This window comes from Pelodiscus sinensis, chromosome 16, assembly GCF_052426305.1.
Source record: "Pelodiscus sinensis isolate ZL-2025 chromosome 16, ASM5242630v1, whole genome shotgun sequence".
NCBI lineage: Eukaryota > Metazoa > Chordata > Testudines > Trionychidae > Pelodiscus > Pelodiscus sinensis.
In genome coordinates this window covers 15,578,063-15,593,955 of record NC_143067.1, presented here as the reverse complement: position 1 = coordinate 15,593,955, position 15,893 = coordinate 15,578,063, and the positions used below count along the sequence as shown (strand labels likewise).

General features: G+C 38.8%; 1 protein-coding gene across 1 annotated transcript in view; it reads right to left on the bottom strand.

The window, feature by feature from the left end:
• FSTL4 (follistatin like 4) overlaps positions 1-15,893 on the bottom strand; it is a 570,524-nt gene that overhangs the window by 365,775 nt on the left and 188,856 nt on the right. Inside the window, exon 4 of the mRNA XM_089769489.1 lies at positions 14,211-14,459. Within this exon, the coding sequence (XP_089625615.1) occupies positions 14,211-14,459 (249 nt within the window). The remainder of the gene's footprint in view (positions 1-14,210; positions 14,460-15,893) is intronic.

Here is a 15,893-nt window from a genome sequence, read left to right as displayed (position 1 = left end):
AAAATGTTTTACTTTGCATCATGGCTTTAATAACCATATCTGAACTCTGTCATCACATACAAAATTATTCTGTGACTGCCTGGATGCCAGTACAGTATCATGTACTTTTGGACTTCTTAGTGAGAAATATCACACAGATACCACACCTCTAGATGGTTCCACCGAAAAAAGAGTTTTCCAATAAGTTTAAATAGTGTAACTTCCATGGGTATCAAGGTACATAATTCTCTATTGTAGAGACAGAGACATCCTATCTGCCTGTAAATTATATCAAATATTTGCTTCATTAACAGTTGTTATCCTTTTAGGAAGAAGGGAAGGGGGTTCACTTAGAATCTTCATTAACAAGTTTTCTGATGTAATTGCATACTTTCCCTTCTTTTATCCACTGTCCGCTTATACTGTATCTGATGTAGTCCTTTGATTCCAGTTCCTTTTATACCAGTGGGGTTGCCATTATGGGATGTAACATTTCCAGACAAAGGTTTCAGTAGTGAAAATGTGCATTAGACTCTAATCAGATGCTTTTGTTCTTTTATGATTCATCTGTTAGTCCAATTTGCATATGTTGTGGCTCTCTGTGGGGACTTCTTCTGTGTTGTTTCTTTTGATTTTGTTCCCTGGGTTCATATTTTCTAGGCGGGGATTGTAACCTATTTTTAACTTTAAACATGCAGGGCTTGATTCTTATTCAAGTCAAGTAATATCTTACTAGGTAAATAGTCCTACACATTTACATGAGAAGGGGCTGCGTGATATGAGTAAGAGTGGAAGAACTGGTAAAGTTTTTATTATTTGAATACTGAATAAGTTGAAGAAGTCAAATAATTATTTTGCTCCTAGAAAAAAAAATTGGCAAGCAAAATTTGAGTCTGCATGTTTTTGGAATGGAGACAATTTTTCCTTTGTGAACTGATAAAATGATATGCACTGGGGGGGTTATTCAAGGATTTTTTTAAAACTGAAAACCATCTGCTTGTGTTTCTGTGTTAAATAGGGATGTGCAGGATTAATCTACAAGAGGTGTCAAGGGGCATTCTCCCTAGAAAAATGTTACACATTTATTCTGATTCATCTCAATTGTTTTTATGGTTAACATTTTAAAACTGAATATAAAAACACAGATTCATGTGAGAAAATTTATGAAAACAACGATAATTAAATACAAATGTATAAAGAGAAAAATATTAGCACTTTGATATGAAAAGGCAAATCTCTAATTCTAAGATAGTCTTTCTAGTAAGGGAAGATGAGATAGGAAGAGTGAGGGGCAGGTATCCTGCACCCAGCAAAAAGATGAACGTTTTTCTTTGGTTTCACTACTGAGAAGGGAAATATTTTCCTTGTACAGGATGAAACCCTCACTCCTCTGGACTTTTTGCCACTGACTTCAAGGCAGCCAAGGTTTTATCTAGAACACTTTAAAGTAATGCTATACACCATAGGTGACAGTGTATAGTATCCACATCACTACTCGTGCCAGTGAAAAGCAGGCTGTGTCCACACTGCAGAGTGAAGTTACACAGGTCTGTGAAAGGTTCTGGAACAGCAACAGGGAAAGACTGACTCTTCCCCTTCCTTCCCTGCTCCCCACCAGAGTCTGTCTCTGCAGTAGGGAACCAGCAGGATCCCACACTACTAAGAAAAGCTGTTTAGATGGAGGCGCATGGCTTGGGCAAACAGAGAGCATGTAGGTCATGTGACTGAGTACATACCAACTCCTCTTAGGGGTAGCTTTACTTTACTTACCTAAGCTGTCTCTCACACCACTTGCACTGCTATTTATATCTGTAGCTGTGTTAGAACGTGCTCTAAATGTGTCAGATGTTGAATAAAGCCTTCATAGAGGAAGATAGGCAGCTGGATTTGCAGTATATAAGCTTCTTCATCAACACCTCGAAAAGGTCTATTAACTAGCTCTAGTGTTGGATACAGGGGTAGTATCCAATTTACACCAAGTCAGAATATGGTCCAAGAAGTATTTGTATTTCTTGGAAACCAAGCTCCTGATCACTCCTGAGGAGCTTCTAGTACAGGGGTGGCCAACCCATTCTGGGCAAAGAGCCAAGATAGTAGTGGATACAGCGCAAAGAGCCGGGGCAAAGTTGTTTAGCAAAAAAAAAAAAAAGCTCTGCCCCTTTAAGATAAGGCATTTAAATGCATTTTAAATGCTTTTTGGCCACAGCAAGCTCCCACCACCTGCCACCATCTTTATTTCTGCAGCTTTTATGGCCGCGCTGGATGGCTCCCCGTCCCAGGTCAGAACAGGGAGCCGGGAGGAGAGGGCCGTTTTTGGGGATGCATGGGTGGCTTTCGAACCACAGAGGGGGCTTCGCGAGCCGCACCTGGGAAGGGGGGTGGGGAGGAAGAGCCACTTGCAGCTCACGAGCCTCGGGTTGGCCATGGCTGTTCTAGTATGTACCCTGAATAGCTGGTATTAAATTTGGGTGCGTCTGCACTGGGCCGTTATTCCCAAAAAACAATACTAGCATCCACACAGCAATTGCATTATTTTGAAAGAAAATCGAAATAACAGAGGGCTTTTTCTGATGTTGGTAAACCTCATTCCATGAGGAACAATGCCTCTTCTGAAAAAGCTCTTTCGGAGGAGGGTGTGTGTAGATGGTCTATTGCTGCTATGTCAAAATAGCTCTTCACCAGGGCCTTTCTAAAGTTATTCCTTCCCAGTGCCTCCTGGGGTGCTGAATCGAGATAGCGCATCCACATTAGGAGAGCCTGCCTCAGACTAATTTTGAGGCTTCCCTGTAGTGTGGACTCTCTATTTCAAAATAAGCTATTCCGGAAGATACCTTTCAGAATAGCTTTTTCCGAAAGAAGCTTTCAGTGTAGATGTGCCCAAAAGCAAAAGCAGAAGAGAGAAGCAGTTGTAGGCAGTACAACAGTGGATGCCTTTATTATAGTTTCTAAAATGAATACATAATATATCAACTCTGTTGATAGCAAATAAATATTTTAAATGTAATTTTACTACCCTAAAATATAAAAAATAGAAATACTACTATTTATTATAGCTATCTAGTTTTACAATCCTAGAAATCCTTTAGATAGCTATCCTGGCACTGAGAGAATCATTATTAAGAAGGCAATCCTACACTTTGAAGAGCCAACTGTCTTTCTAAATGGGATTAATTGCATGCTTGCCACCAGTTCTCAATATGTTTTAGCTCCACTGGAGACATTTGAACAAGTAATATTGTAAATTTAATGTGGCAAATACTAACTGTCAGGGGGGACAGCTGTCATTGGATCACACACACAGTGATTTTTCCAGCTGGACAGATACATTGTGTGAAACCAAATAGATTTTCTAAAAGTTAGTAAGCTGTTAAAAAGAGCTAGTTCATATATATCGGATTCAACCAAATATAGAAACATCCTCTCAGAAATGTTTCAGAATGCTGAATCCCCAAAGCAAGCTGCTCTGAAGCATGCAAGATACAGAAGCAAGCAAATGAGATACAGTAGTAGAATAACACCTTTTGAGGCTCACTCTGTCTTATGCAAGTTCAGTCAAAAGACACATTTGTGTTATTTGTTAACTGCCTGTGTGCACTTTTTAATCATATGTTGTGCAGCTCACCTGCACTCCCAAGACTGAGATTTCTGTCAGCCCACCAAAATTATCCTGAACTTTTCATAATTCAAAACAAATTCATGGTGTTGCAGAATGGAGCAAGATCAAGAACAGAGAGGTTGGAGATGGAAAAGTCCTATTAAGCCATCCAATCCACACTCTCTCAGAATAAAGAACTGTTCATGGTAGAAGAGTGTATTTTCTAGAAATGGGTTCAGTCACATTTTAACTGTGAAACTACTATTTGGTTTCTCCAACATCCTTGATTAAATATATTATTCCAAATCACTGAGGCATAATCATTGTAAAGGCACTAAATCCATGTCCATTCACCTTCCCAGAGTAAGTAATCTGCATCATCATACTGAAAATAGGAAATTGTCCAGAAGCAACTATCCTCAATGCCCATTGAAGAGGCTAGCTGGAATTTTGAGCTTAGGGTCATATATGTGCCTCTGCTTGATATTATCTAAGTACTGCCATGCCTTTGCTGCAAAATAAAGGCATATATTTATTTAAAGGCACAAACTTGATTTAGTTTATTGAAAAAATATTGCTAACATTTTTTGGGGGGGATGGAAGGATAAGAGAATAAGAACAGGATTCAAACAAAAATATTAGCGTTTGTTCATGAGCCTCCACATCTCCAAACTTTCCAGTTAAATTGTTGTCAGGCAAAACAAAATTAGAAATGTGGCAAAACAAAATTAGAAATGTGGTGTAGACCAGACTGAATCAAAATATGGACAAGGAAATCAGCATAGTACAGTACATATGTAATGGAAGGGTCAAGAATTTGGTCAAGCTAGTGGCACTGACTGGACTGAGTAGTACAAATTAAATCCAACAAACTATACTGTAAAGTCATTGCAAATCCCAGCAAGAAAAGCTGAGCTTTGTATAAAATGCAGAATAATCGGATAAAAAGGGTATGTCAGAACCTGACAAAAGTGAACGTGAAGAGTAAACCAGGGAAAGTCAATGAAACTCTTCATTCTATAACATAGGATTGACTGACAGGAGCATTTCAAGACTGCTGATCTTGCAAAAATAAATAAAAAATCTGAAAAATAAAGAGAGACAATTGAGTGAAGAGACTAAATGGGTGTAAAGAAAAAGAAGAAAAGAAAAATGAAAGGAAGTGGAAATAAAAGAACTTCTGCTATGGGAAAACAAATTAAGGGTAGCACATTGCTGTGCTAAAAAAAATTATTCTGCTGTGTTGCCAAAGTGAGTCTGTGCATCTACTTAAACAGAAAAGTCAAAGACCAAAAGTGCATTTCAAGAAAGTGGAACAGCTGTCACTGTGTGTGTGGATATTTTTGATTTTGCACAATTACTTTTTCCTAAAAGTCAAATGAATTTTATCTTTATATATTTTATTGCCCCATTAGGCTATATCTACACAACGTCTACTGTGTAGACAGTGCCAAATTTCAAAATAAGCTATTTTGAAATAACATCAAAATAAGCTACACAATTTGCATAGCACAAATTGCATAGCTCATTTTGAGGTGAAGGTGCTGTGTAGGCACACCCTTATAGTCACTTAGCACTTACTATCACAGTTTCAGGATAACTGGACCTTCATTTCCCTCATGGTTCACCAAGGACACCTAGGCTACATCTACACTGCACTGTAGTTTGAAATAAGATGGCAATTTGAGCTATGCAAATTGAGTAACTTATTTCGATCTGATGTCGAAATAGCTTATTTCATAATTTGGTGCTGTCTACAGCATTATTACTACAGTTAATTCAAAATAACCCGCTATTCTGAAATGTCTTTTATTCCTCGTGGAATGAGGTTTACAGGGATGTTGGAATAGCGAGCCCGAAATAATGGGCTTGCTGTGAAGACATGGAATAACTATTTTGGGATACTCTGGTATCCCAAAATAGTGCTGCAGTGTAGACCTAGCCCAGCTTCAGACTTCTGGCTCTTTTCTATCATCTTTCTTGGGCAGAGACCCTAGATTCACTCACTCCTGACCAAGGATTTGAAGGCTGCGTAGTTGTGTATAAGCACATGTGATAAATCGATGCCCAGTGGATCGATTGCTGCAGCATCGATCCCCAGCATAGTGGAGACAAGTCCTAAGCAAGCACATTTCTTCTATTATTTTTGTAGAACTGTACAATTAGTCAGAAAAGCATCCCACTGCCTCTCTGGAGGAAGTGAATTATCATCCAGAGTTTGAGTTCAGATTAAGTTTTTTGCAGCTTCAACTTCCTGTTTGGAAGCAGAATCAACCTTCTCTAATTCTCCATTAGCCTGTGCCTACCTTCCCCCTTATTCATACCTAGACCTCTTTCCCCTGGTATCTATCCATTTGGGTCATCCCTTGGGTATTAGACAGTTGATCAATTCCAACTTTGCAAATGACGTGCTCCATGGTGCTTTTACACTAAGGTCTTGCAAGGATAAAATCTGGACACATCATGAATGTTTTTACTGATACAAATTAGTGGTTGTCCTCTCTCTCCACTCATTGAGCAGGTCTGTTTGCCAATCAAAATCAGATTACTTTGAGATTATTTGGCTCACTTGTATCAGCCTGAAACAGTTTTAATACTAACCTAACTGCCATCTGCTGGTGCTATTAGATGTTATGATACAGGGACTATGGATCTCATACTGGGAAAAAGAGGAACCAAATATGAGCTCACCAAGATGAATTTTAAATTATCTTCCGTGGATTTCCTGACATGAATGCCTCCAAGGATTATTCATTTTTAACCATGAAGGCTCAGTGGAGAGCCATCAATCCTTTATTCCCTGGAAGGAAGTGGAGTCTTCTTTTATTTTTTCACAGGAAAAAACAAATATAAGGAATGAGAAACATCTCTTCCTAGAGAAGTAACTGTTATGCATAAGAAATAAAATGACTCAAATGAGGACTGGATAGGCTAGCCATAGAGTCATGCATCTAGACTATGTTTTACTTTCGAAAGAAGATATACAAATTCGGCGAGAATTTCATATCTTCTTCTGATCGCTTTTATAAAAGAGGATTTTTTTGAAAAAGCAAGGAGTCTAGATGCAGTTCTTTTGAAAAAAAAAAGCCCTTTTTTTGGAAGAACCTGTAAACTTCAATTTTTGAGGAAGAAGTTTCTTTCAAAAAAAGGATTTTTTTTCAAAAGAACCGCGTCTACACTGCTTGTTTTTTTGAAAAAAAAAAAAAACTCTTTTGAAAAAGCGATCGGAAGAAAATATGCAAGTTTCCGCCGAATTTGCATATATATTTTTTGAAAGTAAAACGTAGTCTAGACATGCCCTATATAGAGACTGTAATATGAAAAAAATGCTGAGATGAAGGAGGAATTAGCTTAGGATTTTAAATATCCAGATTCCTTCTCAGTTTTGCATTCATCTTCCTAGTAACTGTAATCTCACTATACATTTTAAAAATTTGCATCTATCTGTCTGTGCATCCATTTGTTCAAGAACACCTCCTAAGCAGTAAGAGCTAAGATCACCAAATTTGAAATGCCTCTTCCTCTTGTCATAACTTCAGGCAAGGGAAAAGGTTGGTTGTGCCAGGATAATGGGATGTCCATGGTGTTTGATTGTTTCTCATAAAAAGGAAAGGGAGGGGTCTGACAGGAGGGAGTTACATTACAGAATCCAGAGATGGGGACGAGGACAGCTGTAACCACATTGGGCCAGCAGGGGACGGGGTGGAGAAAGGGACAGCTATCTACCATATATTTCAGAGAGTTTGTTTGTGTTTCTGTTGGTGTGTCTGTCTGTCCCCCAGCTGGGGGATATGCACCTCCTCCCCTTGCTGTACCGACTGCAGCTGCCATAAACAGGCGCCATACCTGGCCTCAAGCTGCTGCAGTGAGAGGGTGCTGGGACAGTCCTCTTTTCCCAGGGCAGCCTATATACTGAACTCCTCATCCCCTGCCCTACCACAGGACAGTGATTTAAATGAATGACTTATTTGAGTTAAGGACCCAAGCAACACCAAGTAAGATTTCTACTACAGAATAAAATGCAAACAGTGTAATGTGAATCCATGTCCTCATATGATCCTATCCCCAAACCCAGCTCATCTGAGTGCTTCACAGATCGAGAACAGAAATTTTTTAAAAAAAATGAAGAAGCCAACATCTCAGACACTATCTTTGTTATCTTTTAGTAAGTATAGACCTTGCTGAGACATTGAAAAGTGGTTGATCTGTAGTTACGTGTAAAGGCCATCAAGTCTGACATTTAGATAATTGGATAAACTGGCAGACCATAAGGATTCAATCTATAGTGTTATTCAGATGCTGCTACATGATGGCTTTAATCTTAATTGAAGAAGCCAACACGGAAAAGCACCTTGAAGAAGTCCTCTCGTCAACATAATCTTACTCAAATAATTAAAGTATCTACTTATGTTGATTATAGAAAACAAATAGAGAGCCATTGCAGGCTGACTGAGATAAACTTTACACCTGGTTCAAATAGCCCATTTTGCACTTTCAGACTCTGTTGTCCAACAGAGCAAATGGCTAAATTTATTATTTCAGTATGTATATCGGCCTAACAGCTTTTTATTATTCTTACTGTTGTGGGAGGTGCTGTGGAAACACACATTAGGAGACTATCCGGGTTCCAAAAATCTCACAGTCCAAAGAGATAAGGGGTGGAGTAATGTAAGCATTATCATTCCTGCTTTACAGATAGAAAACCAAATGCATAGAGCAATTAGGGATGTAATGACACTGCAATCCGAGGGGAGAATGCAGCACCTGTAGAGATGCTCATGCTAGCTTTGATCTACCTAGTTCAAACAACAGTGAAGTCACAATGGAATGGGCAGCCGTACAGGCCATATAGATTCACCCAAGAGCCTGGATATATACTTGAATGGATAGCCCATGCTGCTGCAGCTTCCCTGCTATTAAGTCTGTCTACACAGCAATCACTGGTTTGATTGCATCATGTGTAAACATACCTGAACTGGTTGTCATCTAGTTAGCTCAGTTGGAGCAGTGAAGTCATGGTGGGCTTCAATGCAATCTGTGCAAGACCACCCAGAACGTCACCCAGGCAAGTAGCCTATGCTGCCAAACCTTCAGTTGCCTAAGTTAGCTCGCTCAATCTAGTTTGAATAAATCTACAATATGCTGCAGTCACACCTCTGACTGCTTTGTAGGGATACGGTTGCCAAAGTTACATTAGAATAGAACTGCAGGTCTTTCACACCTTTGTCCAGTGTTTTAACTACACTAGGATCTTTCTTCTAATAGAAACTTGGTAAGTGGCTATTTATATGTTTTTACTGAGGAGTATTGCATTTCCCAATGTCTGTAAAATCTGCAAAACTGAAAGGGTTTTTGTTTGTTTGTTTTTTTATGCCCAGGGTGAGAGTTTGCTGAAGAGTGACTCTAGGTATTGCTCCATTGCTGAAAATGTAAGGGTTTCTTTAACCCGAAACACAAACCTACTCCTTCCTTACATCCTTTCATGGTTTATTCAGGAAACTATTCAAGCATGTCATTGAATATAATGCAGCTATTGCAAGGGCATGGATTACTGAAATAAGAACTAATTTTCTTTAACAGTATGTAACATGAAGAAGGAATAAAGAAACTGGTACAAAAATATAACTTTAAAAGGACAGGTGGGATAGAAGTATGAAAAAAATTCCAACAGCCTCTGAGGGAAGAGGCAGAAGTATGAAGCCAAACTTTCGAAACGGTGAAGCATTTGCAGCTTCATTAACTTCAGTGGAATTTGTCTGTGTTTAGCACATTGGGAAACAGATCTCTTGAGTGCTTGTTGAACCTGCTGTGTTTTTTTTTAAAGTGAAACCAACTGTGATACAGGTTGGACCTCCTTGGTCTGGTACCCTTGGGACCACAGATAAGGAATGTTGCCAGACCAGGGGAGGTCATTTCTGGACCCCCTACTGCTAACCTTACCTCCTGCCACTCCATTGGCTCCCACTGCAGCCCAGCTGAGCCATGTGCCTGTTCTTAGCCTCAATCCCATGCCACCCACAGCCCTCCCCATCACCTCGCATCACTCTGGACTCCTGGCTCCCCATCCCCTGCAGTGTGCTAGGACTGGTCCTGGAGCATCCCTGGTCCAGAAGGGATGTTGCCGGACCATGGATGTTGCCAGACCAGAGAGTTCCAGTTTATAGAGGTGCAACTTGTAGTCACGTTAGAAAACTCAGCATCTCATATTTTATAACTGGCTATGTTGTGTATGGAACTAGAATACAGGGAATGGATATTCACCACAAGGACAAAGTATGCAACTTGTTAATTACTTTGGCTCCCACCAACTTGTTATTGAGGAAAATGCCATAGATCAATTCATTCCAGTACTATATTTAATTGAATGAAGATCAGCATAAACGCCATGAGTAGAAACATTTGATTACTCTTCCAGGGCAGAATGAGGTGTCAGCATGTGGCTGGTGCCCTGTTTCCAATATTTTCAGAGATCTATCAATAAAAATGTAGCTTTCATACCGTAAAGTCTATACTCAAAATAGCTTGTGACTGGCTTGTTTTCTGTAAAAGAGAGAGAAATCAACAATATCTATAGAAATAGATTTAGGCAGATTCAAAAAGTTTATAAGACAAATTCATTCAACGGACACACACAGGTTTTATTCTTGTATATCTGCCTTTAGATGCTCTTTTCATGCTTCATGGTTTTGGTTTTTTAACTTTCTGTCCCTTGTAAGACAGAATAAATTGACTCCAAGACTAATTAGCTTCTAATCACAATGGATCACACTTGAAAGATAGGACTGGCAGCCAGTAGTGATTAAGGCAGGGCACAATTTCCTACTCAGCCACAGAATTCCTATGCGACCTCAACAAGTCTTTCTGTATCACAGTTTCCCTTGTATAAAATAGGAGTAATAGCACTTTTCTAATTCACACAAGGGTTGTAAGAACAAAGACATTAACGATTATGAGGCATTCAGATACTATGGTAATGAGGGTCACAGACATACCGATATTAGATAGAATTCTGCCATTTCATCTATGTTTATTTTTTAAAGCACCCTTTCCTAATAGCATGTACAAACACGTATCAATAAACAAAGGGGATGAATAGTTCTGCAGACATTCAGATACTTCTGATTGTCAAGTGTCCAGTGATCTGAAGAAAGAAAAATTATTCTCATGATTGACCACCTAATCACAATTGAAAAATCTGGGCCACCCCTCTCAGACCTTCCTTCTGATACACATAGCTACATTACACATAGCTACATTACATAGATGTAATTTTCAGCTACATTTTCTATCCAGTAGTGTGTGCTCTGCAAGGCATGTCATATTGGTTTGGAAATAACCTGTGACTACTCCTAGTTCATTGCACTATATAACGGCTTCTGCTAGTGCAATCTCACTTGATTTGTGACCTTGTAGTGCATTACCTAAGAAAACATGCTTTAAAAATCATGGAGCTCAGCCCCTTTAAAGATCTGGCCCACGGATGATAGTAATGGAATTGGGTTTGGAAGGAATTTGCTGTAGTTATGAATAAGACAGTTTAATATTTATATTATTTAACATCTTTATAGTCTAATTGTGGTAATGTTTAAAGGCTGATCATGGTCAGACCTTATTATGAGAGGTATTGTAGAAACAGGGGGTAAAAAACAGCTGACAAATAGGTTATCATTCAAAACCTTGATCTTACAAATGGATCTCTGAGGGGGTATCCTGGTGCCTGTGTGAAGTTTCATTCACTTCAATAGGGCTTCACATGGGCATAGCATACATAAAGATTGTTACAAGGAGAATGGAGAAAAATTGTTCTTCTTAACCTCTGAAGATAAGCCAAGTAGCAATGGGCTTAAATTGCAGAAGGGGCGTTTTAGGTTGGACATCAGGAAAAACTTCTTAACCGTCAGGGTGGTGAAGCACTGGAATAAATGACCTAGAGAGGTTGTGGAATCTCCATCATTGGTGATTTTTAAGAGCAAGTTAGACAGACATCTATCAGGGATGGTCTAACCCTGCCATGGGTGCAGGGGACTAGACTAGATGATCTCTCAAAGTCCCTTACAGTCCTATGATAATGGGTCCAACAATGCAGAAACTGATTGTAGGATTGCTGTCTAATGTAAGAAACAGAAATACCCATATTATTCAGTTACCTGTATCTACAGTATGAGTTATTACAAAGCAGCTAAATATTTACTTTAAACCTGTTTTTGTACTTTTGATAATCAAGCATGACCAACACAATAACATCTCTAAATGTCAGGCAAATCAGATAGAAGGTAACAGAGGAATTAAAGAGAGAGTGAGAGAGAAATTAGTTGTAGAATGTGCTTTCTAATGCCCTCTGACCTTCATGAATCAGATATATTTCAGCAGCAGTGTGAGTTGTACTGCTAGACTCCTCTCCTTTTCTCAAATTAGTTGCTGACACAAACTCCAAATCTTCAGAGGTGTAAACAGTTGTAGATCTACTGTTATCAGAGTTGTGCCAATTTGCACAAGCAGAGAATTTGGTCCACTTGATTTTATTTCTGCCTCATACAAGGAATGCTGTTTGGATGGCTCATGATGATATTGGGGAGGCTAAATATAATCCCTCCTATGGAAGGCAAATTCTGAAAGGGACATTTAGAGTTGTGCTCAGACAAGCATTTCCTAGTTGTTAGGTAGCTGTCTGAAAAGGAAAATCTGTTTCCTACATTCTCGTTCTCACATTTCTGTCTTGCAAATTTCACAAGTTAATAGGTAGAAAGTACAGTTTCCAAAAGAGAGGTTATACTGGAAATGTAATTAAATCCAGAAGTGACTGAGCCATTATTTAGAGAAATGCAAAGCTGATTGGATATACAGCCCCGAAGTCAGAGCTGGTTTAAGCAGGTACCACACCATTAGGACTGGATTCTGCCTACAGAATCTTATTAAAATTCCTGATTTCTCTCAGTTCAATTTTTCCCAATTTTATGCTATCCCATAATTCTTAATGAGCATTATAAATTCCATGCATTGCAGGCAGAACTGAAATGGTGATATATATATTAGGTGTAAATCGAAAGTAACATCTTTCAAGTCAATGGAGTCATGCTGGTACAAAAATAGAATCAGATTATTAGTCCACATAACTTGTTTTTGAACTGGTCCAAATGAATTCATAGGTTTGACAGTCAGCTTGTATTAGACACACTCCTAATTGTTTCAGAAGTGGCCACTTGTTCCAAGTGCCTCAACTTCTGGACATCCAATTTGACACACCCAGCCCCTGTCTTTTAGAAATCCTGCATCCCTGCAGCTTGATGTAACAATTCATTTGAAAGACACATTTATTAATTAGCCTACAGAAACCGTTTCTTCACAGTAAATGATCTAGAGGTAGATTCTCAAATCTCTGTCAATTAAACAGTTTCCAAAAGCTTCACTGATATGGAAAGGAACACAAAATTAACCTGGCTGAGCCTAACAAAAAGAGCACCACATGTATTCCCTATTGCATTCACAATTTGCTCATTGCCAAGGTCAGCTCTGATTGAACTGAGAAGGAATTAAAAATAGAAACCACGGAGACAATGAAGGACAATCCTAAGGGGGAAAGGAGTGTCTCTAGAGGAGAGTTCCATTTGTCTTAACTTTAACTCTTGTCACTAATTCTGGTACAATCCAGATTTTTATTGCTTAAGTGAATGGTTGTTCACAACCTGCATTTTGGTTAGGTCTGATTTTTCTACTGGGGTCATACATTCATTCATCCATGTAGCTGCTCCAAACTGTTATCTCTGTGTTTTCTGCCACAGTCGAACAGACAGTATTTTTGAATAGTGGGATGTCCATTGTAACTTCTGGAGTCACTTTGTCTATGGGAGCATCTCACTCCAGGACACCTTAGCCTTAGGACATACTTCACTTTTCATGGATAATAGATATTTATCCACTAAACTGACCTGCAAATTATTCCTTTTAGCTTCTTAAGTCTTGATGAGGACAATTTCAGCCTATTATTTCTCATATATATTATTTCCCTTCATCCATCTCATCCAGTATTTCTTCCTCTCATTGTTAGCACAACACCAGTGATCCAAATAGCATGGAAGATAATTAACTGGGTGGATAGCCATATACAGTTCTTACTTGGTTGTTGCTGAAACGTTCCTAGTATATCCACAAACCCTCTAATTCTCACCGACTGTGCCATCTATTAACAAAGCCCCAATAATGTGGGACCAATACACTAAGTTTTCCCGTTTAGTTTTGTGTGAAATTTATGTCTTTCTGCTCCCCTCACAGAGCACTTCCAATTTCCACAGTGACCTTTATGTACAAAGTGCACTATTTGTAAGTGTTTATCCTGTTCAAAGCCTAACAAAACAAACTTCCTAGGAAAATGCTATTGGAAATGTTTAAATGACTACTGATGACAATTCATGCAATATATACAATTATTTACCAGTTACCAGTGTGATTTCATTCTGGGAAACAATACACATGGCTTAATAGCTTCACAAAGTGTTGTGCTGTGTTTTCCTAGAATAAATCGTCCCTCAAAAATATATCTCTGAGAAATAATACGTAGCACACAGTCATGTATCATGATTGAGGTAAGATGGAAATGGAAACTCTATGGCTTTCCATATACATTTTAATGAGACCCTACCTTTGAAGAAACAGTCCTTGCTGTGAATAATGTAGATTTTCTTCCTTTGCAAACATGAGGCTCGGTGGAGTTCACAGTGATTTTCATAAAATTTGCCATCAGATCCACAGACCGGCATGTAACTGGGCTTGCAGTCTTCTAGGCATTTGCATTCAGGCTGATTAGTCTCCTTGTTAACAACACACTTACTTCCCCGGCCACAGTACTTTTTTTCACATGATGCATGTAGGCCATCTTGCCCATAAAGCACTGGAAAAGTAGAAAGTTTAAACATTAATCATATTTGCTTAACAGGATTTAATTGTTGGTTATTTTTAGCATGTACACTCTAAACTCATAGGCTGTGTCTACACTGGGCCACTTATTCCGGAAAATCAGCCGCTTTTCCGGAATAAGCTGCGAGCTGTCTACACTGGCCCTTGAATTTCCGGAAAAGCAACGATGCTCTACTGTATAAAATCAGCCGCTATTCCGGAAAAACTATTCTGCTCCCGCTCGGGCATAAGTCCTTATTCCAGAACACTGTTCTGGAAAAGGGCCAGTGTAGACAGCCCAGTAGTCTTTTCCGGAAAAAAGCCCCAATCGCGAAAATGGCGATCGGGGCTCTTTTCCGGAAAAGCGCGTCTGCATTGGCCACAGATGCTTTTCCGGAAAAAGGGCTTTTCCGGAAAAGCAGCCTGCCAATGTAGATGCTCCTTTTCCGGAAAAACTGAAAACGGAATAGTATTCCGTTTTAAGCAGTTCCGGAAATTCATGCCAGTGTAGACACAGCCAAAGTGTATAAGTATTTCAGGGATATTTGAGCATCCTATGGACAATACTACAACTGTGATATAGACAGTCTCGTCATACTTAGGCTAACAGTCCTACAGCCCCAATTCAGCAATGAATTTATGTGTGTGCTTAAGTGGTTTGCTGAATAGTGATGGACATAAGAATGTGGTTTAAGATAAGCAAGTGTTTTTTTGAAACATGACTAAATACTCATACGGTGTTCCTTCTGCAATTCTCAGGTGGTATTTTAAGACTTTGTTAGGACTCTATACTTCCTTCCCAACTTAAACATGGAAAAATCAATATCTATTGACCTGAACAAGCATCGAGGACCAAGCTAGATGTACATCTCTTTTTCTGGTAAAACTACAGATTCTTGAATTTAAAAAAAAAGTCTACTCAGGTGTCACTCATTAGGCCATCTCAGCTGACACTGGCTGAAACCACAGTGACTATCAATGATGCAATTAGGACTCTGCGAGCTGCTGAGACTTGGGGGGGAAAAAAGAAAAAATGTTTAGGACTGATCCACAGCAGGGGTCAAAGAATTTGCTGTAGGGTGGAATTAATCATATTAATTTGCTAGTTTAACTTTGTGGCAGATGCTTTGATTAACTTTGTAGAATATATTTGGGTTGGTTAGATCTTTAACTTCATTCTAGTATTTTGCTTTACTTCCTTATATTCAAGATAGATACTTATTGTTGGACCTCTTATAAATGTATTAAAAATCCATAAATAACTCACTCTACGAAAACAAAACAAACGATATTTATTAACAATTAATCCATTGCTTTTATTTCATTTTTATATCATAATAATCAAGTTACTCTGATCATCTTATCATGCAAATTTCCATTTGGCACCTTAGGTACTAAGAGCCATTTACACTGATATCCTTGGCTGGTT